The sequence below is a fragment of the Coccinella septempunctata genome, chromosome 2, assembly GCF_907165205.1.
Source record: "Coccinella septempunctata chromosome 2, icCocSept1.1, whole genome shotgun sequence".
Classification (NCBI taxonomy): domain Eukaryota; kingdom Metazoa; phylum Arthropoda; class Insecta; order Coleoptera; family Coccinellidae; genus Coccinella; species Coccinella septempunctata.
In genome coordinates this window covers 3,513,279-3,530,786 of record NC_058190.1, presented here as the reverse complement: position 1 = coordinate 3,530,786, position 17,508 = coordinate 3,513,279, and the positions used below count along the sequence as shown (strand labels likewise).

Here is a 17,508-nt window from a genome sequence, read left to right as displayed (position 1 = left end):
TTACAGTGGGGAAATCTTGACTTTTTCTTTGAGAAATTTTGTCTGGAATGTAAAAATTTCCTAGCGATTTGCGGAAAATGAATTGCCTTCCCCAAATAATACTCTTGCAGATTTATTCCATGAAATCATCAACCTTCTTATTTTCTTTCACTGGATGACAGTTTCATTGAAAAAAGTTACTGGGACTTATTACTATTATTATTATTAATGAATGAGTCCCAAACGCATTTGCAGAAAACAACTTATTTTTTAAAATTTTGTGCCACCTTATATCCGAAACTTTTCGATTTGACAAGTGAAAAATTTGTACGTGGAAACACCAAATAGGTACACTCAATCTAATTTATTTTTTCTGTTCTTCACAAATTTTGTAATGAAATTTCGAAATATTGATACACAGGGTGTTGTTACGACTTGAAACCTACTCACTTTTCAGAGCCGGACCTGGAATGAGAATTTTTGTATTATATTATTCGATAGCACCCCTGATAAATAATATAAGAATCAAATATCAAATCAAAATATTCATAAGATGTAATTAATTGAATAAATGGAGAAAATTATTGTATATTGGTATTTTGGTTGCAAAGAATGGTAGACTCATATAACATAGGTAGGTTATTTAGAGCCACCTTCGTGTCCTCTATTCACCCTAATTGTATGCGGATTTCCTAATGAATCACCTCGTATAAAGATAACCTATAGTCCATTCACTTTTATTTTAGTACTCGGTTGGCCATGGAAATGTGACACATTCCACTCTGTATAGTACGAAAATGTCGGGTTATGACGCTTGTCAAAACATTTTTGGATTTTAAATCAGCGTTATGTTGTCCGTTCTACGTAAAAGTCTCAGTAATTACGTATTTTATCAAAATGTCGAAAATATGTGACGAATATAATTGACGTATATACAAACTGATTGAAGGCATACCGCATACCTAATATATGTAGTTATTTGCATGGAAAATACAAGAGATCAGTTTTTAAATATATTTATTTTTGCTATGGAAGAAAATTGAATTATTGACACATAATATGCACTAGCTTGAGGAGAGTTACTGTTGGTTATCTTCTTTGGCTAAAGGTTGAATACGTTACATCAGTTGTAGATTTCAAAAAAATCAACCCAAAGATGAAATGCATATGATGCAGTGGTAGGGAATGGGTATCTCTGGAAGGAATTAACGAGTAATTACAAGAATGTTAAATTCTCCAAAACAAAAAATCATCTTGCAAGTCAAAATAATCAAAGGAAGTTTCAAGGCAAGAGGAACTTCACCTTAAAACAAAAATTTCACATGAATTAACTATTAACAGGACAACTGGCTCGTATTTATGGCTGTTTAATACTTTGATAGAATAATAATTATTATACAGTACTCCTCAAAATTATGGAACAAATTCATTTTCTCAAAAGAAAAATATTGGCAACAAAATTCTGAAACAGGTTAATTTTTGTTTCACTTTTATCAAATTTTTATATATTTTTGAAGGATATTTGTTGCATCCTGTGTCATCCCCGTCAACCCTCAAAATTTTTTGAATAGGCAAAGTGGGTCATGTGGTACTTTTTTGGTAAAGTCTTTGTATCTTCTTTACAGGCGTGGAGGAAATTTCCAAAAAAAAGTTTTTAAATGAGCCATGACAAAGTGTACATACTGAGAACCGCTTTGGACTAACACATTTAAAAAAAAAAAATTTTTTTCAAAAATTTCTGCACGCCTGTAAAGAAGATACAAAGACCTTGCCAAAAAAATACTACATGTCCCACTTTCCCCATTAAAAAAATTTAGAGGGTTGATGGAAATGGCACAGAGGGTGCAACAAGAATCCTTCAAAAATCCATAAAAATTTGTTAAAAGTGAAACAAAAATTGACCTGTTTCAAGATTTTGTTGCCAAATATTTTTCTTTTGAGAAAATGAAATTTTCCATAATTTTGACTCGCACTGTATATTAAGACAATCACAATGTAGAGGACAAGTTAAATGAAAAATAGAAACATTAATTTTCTGGAACTTAGTCTACAATGACATTATTCATCGATAATCCTGTAGTAACTTTTCGCATTCGTTCCCTAAAATAAAATTCTCAAATACCATAACTTTTTTTATTTGTCATCCTCTTCATTCACAATCTCTCCCTGTTGGAAACATTCAGCTAAAATTTAAGACGTTTAGATCCAGATGAAACATTATATAAATTCATTCATATTGAATATATTCGCTACAGTCTGTTATATTGTAGATATTAGAATATCAGAGTATAACTATTTGAATGAGCGGACCTGAATTCTAAATAGCACTTCCTGAAGACTGTATTCTCCCTTTTTCAATCACTTCTGGCGTTTTTGAAATATTAATTGATATTAGTTGTGGCAACGGCGTTATGGCATTCACGACATCACCTTACTCCGTTCTAGTAACAAAAATTGAGACAATTATTTCATGGCCAACCGAATGCTAAAATAAAAGTGAATGGAGTATTATATAAAAAAGAATTCAAACTGAAAAAATACTAATCAGCATTCGAAATTGATACAATTATTCACTCATTTTTTTCGATTAAATTAAGAACATCAGTTCAAAAATTAAACTATTTTAGGCCAGTTTCTATATAATTGGTCCATGGGCCAGTGTTCGTTCTCAATACCAACATGAGTTCCGCAACTCTAAGGTCCGGTTCAGTTCAGGTTCAAAATTGAACCCAGCCTAAATTTGACAATTCAATTCAATTTTGACAGGTTAAGCTTGGTTTAACGTTGAACTCGGTTTAAACAGGAACTGTACAACCGGGCCTTAAATATCACTTTATGGGCTTTTACTTTCTTAAGTTCGATTTTCCACAGTCACCCTAGATTTTGAATGGACATACAAGTAAACAAAATTCGGGGAGTATATTTCTTTGAGTAAAATTTCATTTAGATCACTGTCTCAAAAGTTAGAAGTCATTTTACGACAGAACCCATTATTGTTCTCGCCACTGTTGAGAAACAAAATGTTTTTTTTAATCACCACCAGACGATTCAATTCATCAGACCAACTGCATGTACTAAATTTCATTTGAATCCCGAAATTCTGTCAAAACTATCGGACACCTACATTTAATATATTGACTAAGTAGATTAGACCTGTAGAATCACCTCCTGAAATATATGAACGTAAAATCCTGGTATATCATACAGAAATAACAAATAACTTATAATGGCCACCACAAATTTATTGGAAATGAGTTATCCATCCCCAGTTTGCTTCACTAAATTCACAAAGATTACCCAACGAAATGAAAATCGAGAACGATTAATCGATACAGTACAGATAAACGGAAATTCCGCCTTACAAATTGCAGGGATCTCCCTATACACCTACAATCACGAAAAATGACTCATCGTAAAGTATTTCCGAAAACAATTGTTGTGTTTTACAATGCTGATATCGCATAGAACATCTTCGCAAATTACGTTCTGAATATTTAAGTCATTTTTCTTGAAGGCCTACTGCAAATGATGATAGGTGTGTTTTTCCCGAAGAAATCCATTACGAACTTAACTATATTTTGAGGTGCGATAAATTGAATAAGAATGCCCAATGCTGGGTGAGCATAGAAGGTCCTACATCGTTCAACTTCCGCAATTGTAATTTAACACTGGTCAAAAATTGGAGTGGATAATTTACTTACTTATCATAAAAGGCTGTTTCATAAATATTTGAAGTCGGAAAGGTCCTGTAGACCTAGAAATGATTCTTTGCCAGCCTTACATGTTCACAAAATGAATTGTATAACTTAGAATTAATTTCTAATGGGTAGAAAACATGGACTAGATCTAGCGTCCTCAATTTCCAGCGTCGTGTAGATCAAAAAGTTTCATTAGGAATCAAGTTTGTCGTAAATTCGAAGCTCAAATTCGAGAAAATTATTTTCATTCGATATTACAGTGTTCTATTATTAGACGTTTCTGGAGAACTGGAGATATTTGAAATCTAAAACTGGGATTATGATATTGTTCGAAATTTTCTACTGAGCTAAAATTTTTTTGGTGCCTGAGCACTTGCGGTTTTACAAGGTGTGAAAATTAATTTAATCTAAAAATTTGTTTTCAATTCTTTCGGTTCTTATATGAATGAGTATTCAATGCTGAATACATTTCTGTTAAAACTATTGTATTCATTCAAATAGTTTTCAAAGTTTCGAAAAAAAAATTGAAATATGAATGAGATATGCGTATTCAGTATTATCTTCGTTATTCCTATATACAAATATCTTAAGCACAAACCGTTTTTACATTTTTGAAGTCGAAGAATATGTTAATATCGGACATTTCCTGAGTTTTGGAAAACTTGCCACAGGTGTTCCAAATGTTGTGTCCAAAACTAGAACCAACCAAATTTTTTATGAAACCGTTGGATTCTGCGAAGAAAAATTTACATATTTGAAAAAAAAACGCAAACAACAGAATTTGAATGAATAAAAAAAAAATTTCAGATAAGATTATTAGATCTGTCACTTGTGAATTATTCATTGTCTATGACCATAGATTATTGATATGAACCAGATTGTATCAATTTGACTCTACGTACGACTTAAATAATTCAGAAAATCCTATGTAACTCATAAATTATTCATTTTAGGGGCATTAACGAGTTAGAACCCTATCATTATTTTTCTTCGCAGAATTTAACGCAATGATAAAAAAATAGGATTCTCTTTTGAAAAACGAAAGTTATGGCAAATCTTGATCCCAATTATTGACACAACATTTTGAACACCCTGAGACAAGTTTTTGAAAATTCAGGAAATCTACAATATTTCCACATTCTTCGTCTTCAAAAATCTGAAAACGGTTTTTGCTCAATATATTTAGAATATTAATAATAAACATAGTACTGAATACGCATATATCTCGGTTTTTTTTTTCAGTTTTTTTTTCGATATTTTGAAAACTCTTTGAATGAATACAATCATTTCAACATGAATGTATTCAGCATTGAATACTCAAACATATCAGGAACGGAAGAATCGAAAAATTATTTCTTCAACAAATTATTTTCACTTCTTATATAACCGGAAGTGCTCAAGCTTAAAAAATATTTAAGCTCGGAAGAGAATTCCACTCAATATCATAATCCCAATTTTCAGATTTCAAATATGTCCAGTTCACAGAAACGTCTAATATGCACTCGAACTTAATTTCCACCAGTGGCGTTCGTACGTAATTTGACCTACCTATTTTGGCAGACATTGATGATACGCCACAGATTTTTCCTGAAATAAAAATTATATTTGAAATTCCCAATCCTTTCTTACCAAAGTTGAACACTTGACTTTTTTCAATCCGATTCACAGCAACACTACAAAAGAAGGAATTTTGGGTAGTATTCCTGAATAGTTCGCTATTGAATGTATTCCATAATTTTTGGGGATCATGCCTTGTTTTTTCTCAAACAAAGATCTAATTCAAATTTTCTGTTTTGCTTATTGGTTCCTAAGTTTCGCCTAGCGTGGTGTGAAGAATAATATAGTTCCCTGAGTGCCAAAGCCAGAAAAAACATGCCTGTTTCAATGAGATTATGACATGTCATAGCTCTCTTTATTTCCATTTTATATTTATAACAACATTCATAACTTTATGGGACCGTGCCGAGTCCTGTTGGGAGCTTCATGCTCTGTTACTGTTCGGCAAATACAGCAGCATGAAGGTGGTAACACATCGAATCAGCAGATCGGTAGTTAGCAGCAAAAATTAGAGAGTAGAAAGATTGGAAACGAGGCGACTAAAGCGATGTGAGCGCCATCTGTAGGTCAAGCGTGTTTTTAAGTCGCTAGGACTGTGCCCATGGCAGACACATATGAAATTTTGTGAGATTTCAGATGTCCATTTTGATCAAAGAGGTTTTGAATGTTTTGATTCTCGTATCGTTTTTGTTTATCTAGCTCGTTCTAGTTGCTGATTATTGAAGTTTTCTGTCTTATTTCTTAGTGAAAACACCAAAATATTGTTCGAAAATTATTGAATGGTGTGAAATTGTGAATCAAATAATAACATGGATTTTCCGAGATTAAGTTTTTCACTCAGCTAAGCAAAATGGAAGCGTAATAAGTATTAATATTCATAACATGTGAATCGGTCATTCATCGATTGTAATTTTCATTGCTCCGAAGTGGATAAAACTACACCATATGCAGTTAACATTTCACTGCAGGTCAATTGAGAACTGTTCATCCAGTTGTTGTATGCAGAAAGCATCCCTTGCATGAACGGCCCATTAAGGGTAAATTATGACCTTTATAGGTCCATTCAATGATTCTCAATTGCTACTCTTTCAATATATTCAGAAATGCAGAGGTTTTATTGATTTCAAATTGGGAACCGTGTGACTGTCAAATTGTTGTTTGGAAAGTCAAAGTTTTATGAAACCTGCTGTGAGTTTTTTGCCCACTCAGTAATCAATTTGTATATTGTTGCATAAAGAGACCATATCATAAGGAAATCATAAAAAAAGCACCAAGAAACTATACTATGATGTTTTCTATGATGGCATATTGAATACTGGTTCATAATATTATAATTTGTAAGTTTATTAATTCAAAACAACCTTTTGCACGGAAATAACACCTTTGACGTAAAGCAGATATTGCATATATACTTCATTCAATTTTATTTTAGCAGTCGGTTGGCCATGGAAATTTGACACATTTCACTCTGTATAGTACGAAAATGTGGGGTTATGAAGCTTGTCAAAACATTTTTGGGTTTTAAATCAACGCTATGTTGCCCGTTCTACGTAAAAGTTTCTGTTATTACGTATTTTATCACAATGTCGAATCTCTTCGGAAAATATGTGACGAACATAATTGAAGTTTATACAAAATGTTTGAAGGCATACCAAATCCCGTTATTTGCATGGAAAATACAAGAGATCAGTATAATATCATAATATGTACTAGCTTGAGGAGAGTTAATGTTCGTTATCTTCTTTGGCTTACATCATTTGTAGATTTCAAAAATATTAACCCGAAGATGAAATGCATATGATGCAGTTGTTGGGAATGGGTATCTCCCGAAGGAATTAACAGATAATTGCAAGAATGTTAAATTCTTCAACAAAAATCATCTTGCATCAATATAAGTAAAAAGAATTAAAGGAAGTTTCAAGTCAAGATGAACTTCACCATTGAAACAAATTTCACATGAATAAACAATTAACAGAACAACTGGGGCGTATTTGTGGCTGTTTATCTTAATACATTGATATAATAATAATAATTAGGTATTTATTGGTACCTTAAGACATTTATGTATAGTACAAGCCAAATGAAAAATAGAATAATCAAAGAACAGAAAATTTCCAACTCGAAGTGTGATGGACAGACTATCTGAGCTGCAGTGAAGAAACTGAAATAGAATGAATTTTTTTTTTGAATTTTTGTAATTCACTAGGCTGAAGGACTTCGGTAGATGGCCAATAAAGAACAGTTATTATTATTATTAAGACATTTACATTGTATAGGACAAGTCAAATGAAAAATCCATTTTAGGGAACTTATTCTCCGATGATATTTATCGAAAATCCTATAGTAAATTTTTCGCATTACTTCACTCAAATAAAAAGTTCTCAAATGCCACCACTTTTTCGGGTCTCCCAATAGAAGGAAATTCTTTGTCACCCGCTTCATCACCAATCTTTCTGATTGTGGAAATATTCAGCTGAAATATAAGTCGTTTAGATTCAGATGAAACATTATATAAATTCTCTTACATTGAATATGTTCGCTACCGTCTGACGTATTGTGGATTTTAGAATATCAGGGTATAACTATTTGAATGAGCGGACCTGAATTCTAAATAGCACTTCCTGAAACCCTGTCTCTTTTTTCAATCACTTTCGACATTTTCGAATTTTCGTAATAAAAATTGATATTAGTTGTAGCAACGGCATTATGACATTAACGACATTTCATGAGTGCCAACCTAACTTCGTTCTAGTTACAAAAACTTGAGAAAATTATTTCATGGCCAACCGACTGCTAAAATAAAATTGAATGAAGTATACTTTTGTGTCCTAGTCAAAGCTATATTTATAAATTTAAATTTTTGTGAATTTTTATAAATTGCAAATAAAAATATAGCACATCCAACGGCGTTTTTCATTGATATCAATTGATTTCAAACAATGTTCAGATCAAAGGTAATATCCTGATGATGACGAAACAAAACCACTTTTGTTTTGTCGCTCAGGATGTTTGTTTTCTGATGGCAATAAAGTCGATACTGAAATTTAATATACAAGGAATAGAATTCGAATTTCGCGCCCCTTAATTATAAAAAAGAAATTGTTATTAAAAGGTTTTTTTGTATTCACAGTTACAGTGACTCTGACGAGACAGTGGCGACAATTGGAAATTTAGCAAGAATATGGCGGCTTAGACGCCATATTCGACGACAGATTTCAACGCTTTGATCTCTAATTCGGAATGCGGATTGGCTCACGTCACGTCACGTGACCAAATCCGCCATATTCTTGCTAAAACGATGAAAAATGAGACCACAATTGTTGCCACTGTCTCGTTAGAGTCACTTTATTGTTTATAGTGCTTTTTCAGCGCCATCTCATTGTCAAGCGTGTTTTCACTGACCAAAATGTAGTCGGTCTTAAGTACTAGAGATATGAGCGCGTTTCCTTTCTTTCTACTCTATAATCTTTGGTTAGTAGTTAAGGTCAGTAGGGACTTTCCTTTAATGGAGACTAAACATTTATTGGCGGATCTAGTCGATATATTACAACGGGTTTCGTATACATGAATAAATAATTCTATCATCGCTTTAGGGGCCAATTTGACAGTTTCATGATATCAAGATTAAAACCCCTCAATAAGTAGCACCACAGAATAACTCATAAGAACAGTGATTTTTTTTATTAGTCTATGAGTGTGAACGAAAAAAATCTACAATAAATTTCTTCAATAGCATCATGAATCATCCAGTGGCGAACAATAATGTAATATGTATCTTATGGAGCAATTTGCTCCTAATTCGTTATGGTCGAAGGAACACAATCCTGTTGTCATCACAATTCTCTGCATTCTAAACAGCTGAGGAACCATTCATCATTGCAGTACTTCAAAACTGTCAACGAGAAATATTGTCTAGTATCCAATCCATGAAATAAGCAATCCTTGTGTAAACTCCAGGGTTTCCTTCAGCTCCACAATTACGAGGTCCAAAGGAAGTAATTCCTTGTTGCACATACTTGGGTTCGCCCAGATAAGCTGCTGCGATTTGCAGTGGACCACCGCTGTCTCCGCCACAGGAGTCTTGTCTATTTCTTCCACCAGCGCATAACTGTTTGTGAGTTATGGGCGCTGCATTTTGATAAACTCTTCTGCATTCACTTCTTTCGATGTATGGAATTTGGACCTTCAGTAGGGTGGGGCTATTTCTGCCTAAAAAAATTTTTTTATCAGTTTTGGCCGGATTGGTCTGGGAAGAACAACGAAGAAGAAATGGACGAACCACCAGTAGACGACAAAATAGAGAAACCAACTTCTCCATTTGAAATAAAAGAGATAATCAGAAGCTTGAAAAATAGAAAAGCTCCCGGAAGTGATAAAATAACGAATGCTATGTTGAAGAAATTACCTAGAAAAGGTATAGCTGTTCACAAATATTGCGAACGGTATAATGAGGACTGAACACTATCCGAAAAAGTGGAAAAGTGCAAGTCATCGTGTTCAACAAACCAGGCAAAGATAAAAAATTCCCCCAAAACTACAGGCCGATAAGTTTATTGTCCGCCCTAGGAAAAGTAGTAGAAAGGGTAATCGCTAGGAGGCTTACAGAAGAAACTGAAAATCTGAATCTCATTCCAACAGAGCAATTCGGATTCAGAAGAGATCACTCAACTGAACAGCAATTACTGAGACTCACAGAATACATAACAGAAGGATTCCAAAATAAACAAGCAACAGGTCTTGCACTACTAGATGTCGCCAGAGCATTCGACAGAGTATGGCATGAAGGATTGATTTACAAAATGAGATATGCTGGATATTCAATGAAACTATGCAAGTTGATTAGGAATTGTTTGAGGAACAGAAGATTCTACGTGAAAGTGGAAGGAGAAAACTCCACAACCAGATATATGGAAGCAGGGGTGCCTCAAGGGTCAGTACTTGGGCCGTTACTGTATAACATATATATTCACGATATACCAAAATCTCCAAGGACTATGCTATATGCCGACGACACTATATGCCGACGACACTATATGCCGACGACACGGGAATCGCAATTCGACATTGCAAGCCAGAAATCATAGAAGGAAAATTACAAGAAGCTATAGATGAAATAAATGACTGGTGTATTAAATGGAAAATAAAGCTCAACGGACAAAAGAGACAAGCGATATTACTGCAGAAGAGGAGACTAAGAACTACAACAAATCTAGAGGTAGATGGAGAAGAAATCGAATGGAAAAACGAAGCGAAATATTTAGGTATCACCCTAGACAAAGGTCTAACTTGGAGAAGCCATATCAAACAAGCCGTTGATAAAACCAAGGCAGCGATGAATATGCTCTACCCGCTGATAGGTAGAAAGAGCCACATGTCAAATGAGACAAAATTGAAAATAATCAAAGCCGTTGCTAGACCGCAACTGACTTATGGATCAGGTGCTTAGGGATTCGCGGCAAAGAGCCATATACAAAGAATTCAGGCAACAGAAAACAAGCTACTACGATGTGCCTTGGTTTGTCAGGAACAAACAGATATATCGAGATTTGAAGTGGGAAACCATCATCGAATTCATGAAGAGGAAAGCTGAAAAGTTATTCGAAACAGCGAAGGAACATCCAAACGAAGAACTCGGGAGACTAGTGGACTACGATCCGGAGGAAGACAGAGGAAGAATGAGAATTTACAAAAGGAGACCGCGAGATCAATTGAGGAGAGATTAAAATGAGTACGGAAACTTATTAAAACTATACTAAGAAGAGATATCCGAAATGGACGAACATGAAAACCCTAGCACGACAAGAAATTAACCGATTAAGGGATAAATGGTTTATAGGCAAATGCCCGGAACCAATGTAAAGCAGGTTAGGTTTAGTGGGTCGCGAACTCAGGAGAGTGAGTAACCCCACAGTCTTCCCTAGAAATGGGTTCCTCTGGGCGAGAGATAGAGCCCCGTGTTTTCACGGTTGCAGATTCCCCCTGTTATAAAAAAAAAAGTCTGGGAATTTTATGTTATCGCCATATCCACGTTTTTCCTCTTTCTCGACCTTCTTTTTTAAATTTCTAAATCCAAAGTGGGCAGTGTGTTTTCGAAACGCCTTAGCACTAATTTTGTTATCATAATCTACCTAATACGAAGATTTTCTTTATAAAATGTAAATAGGAAACAAATTTCATTCAAATATCATATATCTCTTCAACATCTCACCTGTTTCAGTTGCTCCAAATCCTGTCACTATAACTTGACGGGAACTGAAGTTATAAGCTGCTAATTCAGCTGTTACTGGCAGGCAAACTGGTGCAATATTAGCTGAAATAAATGGATTATATTTTACATGGTTTTTGAAGGAGACCAATGTTGAAGAAAATAAATATTAGTAGTTTGTTGAATATCGAGCTCTTCACAACGATAAGAATGAGGAGTATTGGATCCTAATAAAGCATCAAAAAAGTAAAGTTAAACGATTTTAGGCCATAATCGAAGACTGCTGCCATTAACTGAAAGTTCTTAGGGCCCTCAACATGGTTTTTTGCAGAATACCTAGTTTGAGACTCATGAACACCGATAAAACGACTGCCAAGATCAAAACTACTACACTAAAGCCAGAAATTGAAAGCGGTAGTATTAATGATGAATTCAAATTTTGTTTGGTGACGTGTTGATCTATACTCCATTCAAATTTATTTTAGCAGTCGGTTGGCCATGATATAATTTTCTCAAGTTTTCGTAACTAGAACGCAGTAAGGTTGGCACTCATGAAATGTCGTTAATGTCATAACGCCGTTGCCACAACTAATATCAATTTTTATTACGAAAATGCCGAAAGTGATTGAAAAAAGAGACAGGATTTCAGGAAGTGCTATTTAGAATTCAGGTCCGCTCATTCAAATAGTTATACCCTGATATTCTAAAATCGGACCACAATGCGCCAGACGGTAGCGAATCAATATAAGAGTATTTATAAAATGTTTCATCTGAATCTAAATGACTTATATTGCAGCTGAATATTTCCACAATCAGAAAGATTGTGAATGAAGAGGATGACAAAGAATTTCTTTCTATTGGGAGACCCATCAAAAAAGTGGTGGCATTTGAAAATTTTATGTTTGAGTGAATTTATGCGAAAAGTTTACTACAGGAATTTCGATTAATGTCATCGTAGAATAAGTTGCAGAAAATGGATTTTTCTATTTTTCATTTGACTTGTCCTATACATTGTAAATGACTCAAGGTATCAATAAATACCTAATTATTAATATTATATCAATGTATTAAGATGAACAGCCACAAATACGTGCCAGTTGTCCTGTTAATTGTTTATTCATGTTAAATTTTTGTTCAAACGTGAAGTTCATCTTCACCTGAAACTTCGTTGAATTTCTTTAACCTACATTGATGCAAGATGATTTTTGTTAAAGAATTTAATATTTTTGTAATTATCTGTTAATTCCTTCGGGAGATACCCATTCCCAACCACTGCATCACATGCATTTCATCTTCGGGTTAATATTTTTGAAATCTACAACTGATGTAACGAATTCCAACTTTAGCCAAAGAAGATAACGAACATTAACTATCCTCAAGCTAGTGCATATTATGATATTATACTCTTGTATTTTCCATGCAAATAATTGGAAATGGTATGCCTTCAATCAGTTTGTATAAACCTCAATTATGTTCGTCACATATTTTCCGAAGAGATTCGACATTGTGATAAAATACGTTATAACAGAAACTTTTACGTAGAACGGACAACATAGCGCTGATTTAAAACCCAACATTTTTTGACAAGCTTCGTAACTCCACATTTTCGTACTATACAGAGTGGTATGTGTCAAATTTCCATGGCCAACCGAGTGCTAAAATAAAAGTGAATGGAGTATATAGAGTGGAATTATATTTTTTCAATCAAGAACTTAAAACGAAAACGCTGAAACCCGTCAATTGATTTTTAATTACCCTCACTTTCTATCAATTAATAGTTTCTCAACCAATAACTAAACATGGCGAAACACGTTAATTGAGTTTTTGTTATATTTATTTCCGGGAAATGAAATTTAATATTTTCCTCCAACCCCTCAGTCGCAATCCATTCAACTTTCGGTTTTCAATTGGAAGCATTTGAGCTCGTTGGAGAGCTCTCGGAAAATGGAATAGTACCAAAATCGTTGTTTTTTTATGTGTGTAAAACTCAAAAGTCTCTTGACTTAAATTATTAATATTTAATTTAAAAAAACAAACATTTTTATGGGATTCCTCTTTTCCATTTTCAGTTATTGGTTGGATAAATAGTTTTTATTTTTTTTTTGCACGCTTATGCCCCTGTATATCCTGGGTCTGGCCGACCTGAAGGGTATGAGCCCTAACCGACTGCTTCACTATGGAAGTGTTTGTGTACGTTCATTTACAGATGAAGTTATCTATCCGTTTCATAAAGAAAAAAAATAGAAGATGGATTATCAGATGAAGTCATACCTACGAAGTTCAATCTCGACCCTAATCGAATGAGGCCAATATCGTTAGTGAATGACGTCCTATTGTATCCAGGATGAACAATCAACCTTTCAATCGCGACATCCTGAACAGGAGGAGCACAGGTAGTCCTATTCTTGACTGTCTCACAATCTCGCTTAGTTCGTAAGTCATGCTCTCCAACTCTGACGCCAAGTCTATAATATCAAAGAATCCGGGAATTATTCAATATATTGATGAAAATATGCCTACCATCGTAGGCACACCTACATTATTACTGGGGGTAGGTAATCATACAAATCATAGTTGTCGTTGAATATATAAACAAATTTCCAGATTTGAACCGATTTAGACACACCATCATGATATCCCATATTGCGTACCCGTAAAAACGAACAGATCTACCTAAAGAGTTGAATTTCTCGTGGTAATTTTCTAAAAAAAAAAACTGAGAACAAAACAAAAAAGAGTTACTTTATCGAGAACTACTCTTTGTGATTCCGAAAAAATATTCAAAATCATTTATTTTATTACGCTTACTCAAAAAACCTGTTCAAATGAAACCATATTTTGAATCAAATTCACAATGCTAAAACTATGGCATCCCGGACTTTTTCATAGATTTTTTCGAGCTTTAGAAAATGTGCACCCTTACAGTTTACTCAGAAAAGAAGGGGATTATTCCGACGTTTTTTATTGAGAAATGCCCCTCAAGAGTAACAAGGTCCAGTGAATAACTGTGCGATCCACATACGACTTTCGTCATAGACAGCAGTTGTTTCTGACACTCGTACTTCTTGAGAAATATGATGATCATGGTCTAGGGATAGACACCCTTTTCGTGATTTGACTTGAACCGACTCTTTCGCAGACGGCAGATCTACTTGAAAAAGAGTATTGAGCCAAAATGAAAAGCATCTATCAACCTGCAAAGAATCGCGATCGCAACTTTCCAACAATAACCTAAAAAACGAAATACATATGATTACAAAAACAGCAAATTCATAAACATTCGCACTGACAGTTGGATTCAAACACACATCGCTCGCTTTAGGATGGCCATGCTTTTATGCTTTGGTCTAGCAAAGTTTAACTTAACTGAAGAGGTAAACCTCGGCGTATGTGCCACTACATCCGATAAAACTCCAGAGGTGTGTGGGCTCCAAGTTCTCAAGATAAATAAACGCTACGTGGATGGGCGGCTTTATATTACCGAGTGGTCGGTCGAGTGGTGGGGACTAGATGTCATAGGGAGACTCACGCTTAAATTAATTTGTTGCCAAAATATGTTACTTTTCAACTTGCAACTATTCGTTGAAGGAAGATGCATCAATGAGCATTTTTCGTCAGGAATAAAAGTCGAAGATGAGGGTCATATTCTTTCGTATATTGATATGTTGACGTTCGAAGAGAATGCGGACAAGCTTGATAAACATAAAAAACTCTTGGAAATAGGGGATCACACCTTATATCATGTTTTTTACTCAAATTTTGTACTTCCCTATTCTTTTAGGTATAATTGTTTAAATTTATATGTTTTGTTCATTATATCATAAGAGAAATTCGGCAGATATTAGAGGTGTTTGTCTAGCTAGAGTATATTAGAATAGACACCAGAGCAGGGCATTCATACCACTACCCCTTTTTCCTTATATTTTGAAAGCAATTTTGAAATATTCAAAGAATATAGAGACTCTATAATCTTTGGAAATATTTATGAGCTCAACTGGCTTAGTGTAAGGGAGAAGTAATAAGATTTCTCAATCGAAGTAATGAGGAAGGAATTATTTAGACTTACATTGGATATTTCAGTTCCGTTATACAATGGGCTGCAGTCAATATATATCTATTGTTGATAATAGAACCCCCGCATCTGAACTCTGGTCCATTTGCTGAAATAAATGCATATACTCTTTTAATGATTAACTAATTAATAATCAATGATCAAGGCACAACATCATTCCAGATATACTAACTGACAGAGAAACTGCAACACATAGAAGGAGCTGTTTAAATTTCAAATTTTTTTTGGTGAAACATAGATAGTATAGCAAGAATTATATGATTAAAATTTGGAAAAGAAATCGTGAAGGTTTTTTCATGAAAACATTTTTTGTTACTTAAATATTGTAGTCGTTTTTTGCAATTTTTTTAAAATTTTACAACAAACCAGCTGTTCGAGGAGATCCAAAGTCGATGTTTAGTTGTTGTTAAAATGCACGTGTACGCAGAATTTATCGCCAGCTAAGTGAATTTGAAAGAGGTCGAATTATTGGCGGGGTTGTCATTTCGAGAAATCGCTAACCGTATGAACAGAAATCCAACTACTGTTATGAGATGTTGTCAAGCGTGGTTTGATAATGCACCGGACGTTGAAGGGACACAAATGAAGTTCAAGATCGGCGTTTAAGACTTATGGCCATTAGAGACCGATTTTCGATAACTCGATCTTTGGCTAATGAGTGGTTAGGAACAAGGCCATCCTTAAACTGTCCGAACGGTTTACCTGTTTCGAATTGGGTTGTGAATTCTAGGTCAATCTGACATATAGAAATTAATTTAATTATCTCACTTCTTCTGCTTTTGTTTTTTTTTATTTCAGATAAAATTTTCTGCTAACTTGGGAAAGACTCCCTGGATGATGAATTTTTGTAAAGCGAGATGGCCTTCAATATCAAATATTTAGCAAATTGTTTCATTTCTTGCAATCCAGAGAGAAAGAATTTTTTACTGGGGGTTGTTGCCTAAGCTCTTGTATCATAGGCCAAATTGTATTGTAGCGGCGTAATTGTACCCATGGTAGAAGAATACCTCATCTCACCATGGTAGTACCAGAGGTAGCCAAACGATGGCATCACTGCTCTCAACGGTTGCGATCACAGGGTAGCATACATGTCTATTACGGTGCAGCATACGCCAAACGATGGCGCCACCGGCGACGCACTACTCTATACCTTCGACGTAACCGGCGTTTATAGCAGGCAGGAACTACGACCCTACCAGTATCGCACTGAACGTTAACATTAAACGGTAATATCTTGGAGTGGGGGTCTGAAGTCAAATACCTAGGAATAACCCTGGATAGCAAACTTCTGTGGAATAAGCATGTTGATAATGCTACTGGCAAAGCTACAAGGGCTCTGATGGCGTGCAGACGTCTATGCGGCAGGAATTGGGGCTGTAACCCAAAAATACTGCGATGGATGTACGTCATGATTGTAAGAACTATAATCACATATGGGGCAGTAGCCTGGTTTGCTAAGGCAGGTCAGGTAAGTACGAGGAGAATGCTCGACAGAGTACAAAGGCTTGCCTGTGTGTGCATCACAGGAGCCATGAGGACGTGTCCAACTAGGGCGCTTGAGATCATCACAGACCTCACACCTCTACATCTAGTGATTGATAGGGTAGCTCATGAGGCCATCCTCAGATTATCTAAGGAAGGAACAGGTAACGAGAGAATCAAGAGTCAGAGAGTTTGGTCCTCCCTGAACGACTACATCTCATCTGCAAACCTTCCTAGTTACTTAATGATTAAGAAAGTAAGCATTGAGAAAAATTTCAGTACAATGCTAAGTGAAAGAAGAGATTGGGAACGGGAGTACACCGCCTACAATCTTAAAGAAAATACATTAAAATGGTATACAGATGGTTCTAAAACCGCTACAGGAGCTGGCGCTGGGATTTATGGGCCAAGTACCAAGTGTGCACTATCGTTAGGCTCCTGTACAAGCGTCCTTCAAACGGAAATACTGGCAATCGAAAGATGCCTAGATGTAAATCTAGAAAGAAACTATCAGA

General features: G+C 34.9%; 1 protein-coding gene across 1 annotated transcript in view; it reads right to left on the bottom strand.

Annotated features, from left to right (window-relative positions):
- Window positions 1-8,900: 8,900 nt before the first annotated feature.
- Window positions 8,901-17,508, bottom strand: part of LOC123308088 (serine protease grass-like) — a 28,636-nt gene continuing 20,028 nt past the window's right edge. Inside the window, exons 3-6 of the mRNA XM_044890631.1 lie at window positions 15,506-15,599; window positions 13,711-13,904; window positions 11,443-11,544; window positions 8,901-9,443 (exon numbers count right to left, since the gene is read on the bottom strand). Coding sequence (XP_044746566.1) covers window positions 9,130-9,443; window positions 11,443-11,544; window positions 13,711-13,904; window positions 15,506-15,599 — 704 coding nt within the window. The 3' untranslated portion in view covers window positions 8,901-9,129. The remainder of the gene's footprint in view (window positions 9,444-11,442; window positions 11,545-13,710; window positions 13,905-15,505; window positions 15,600-17,508) is intronic.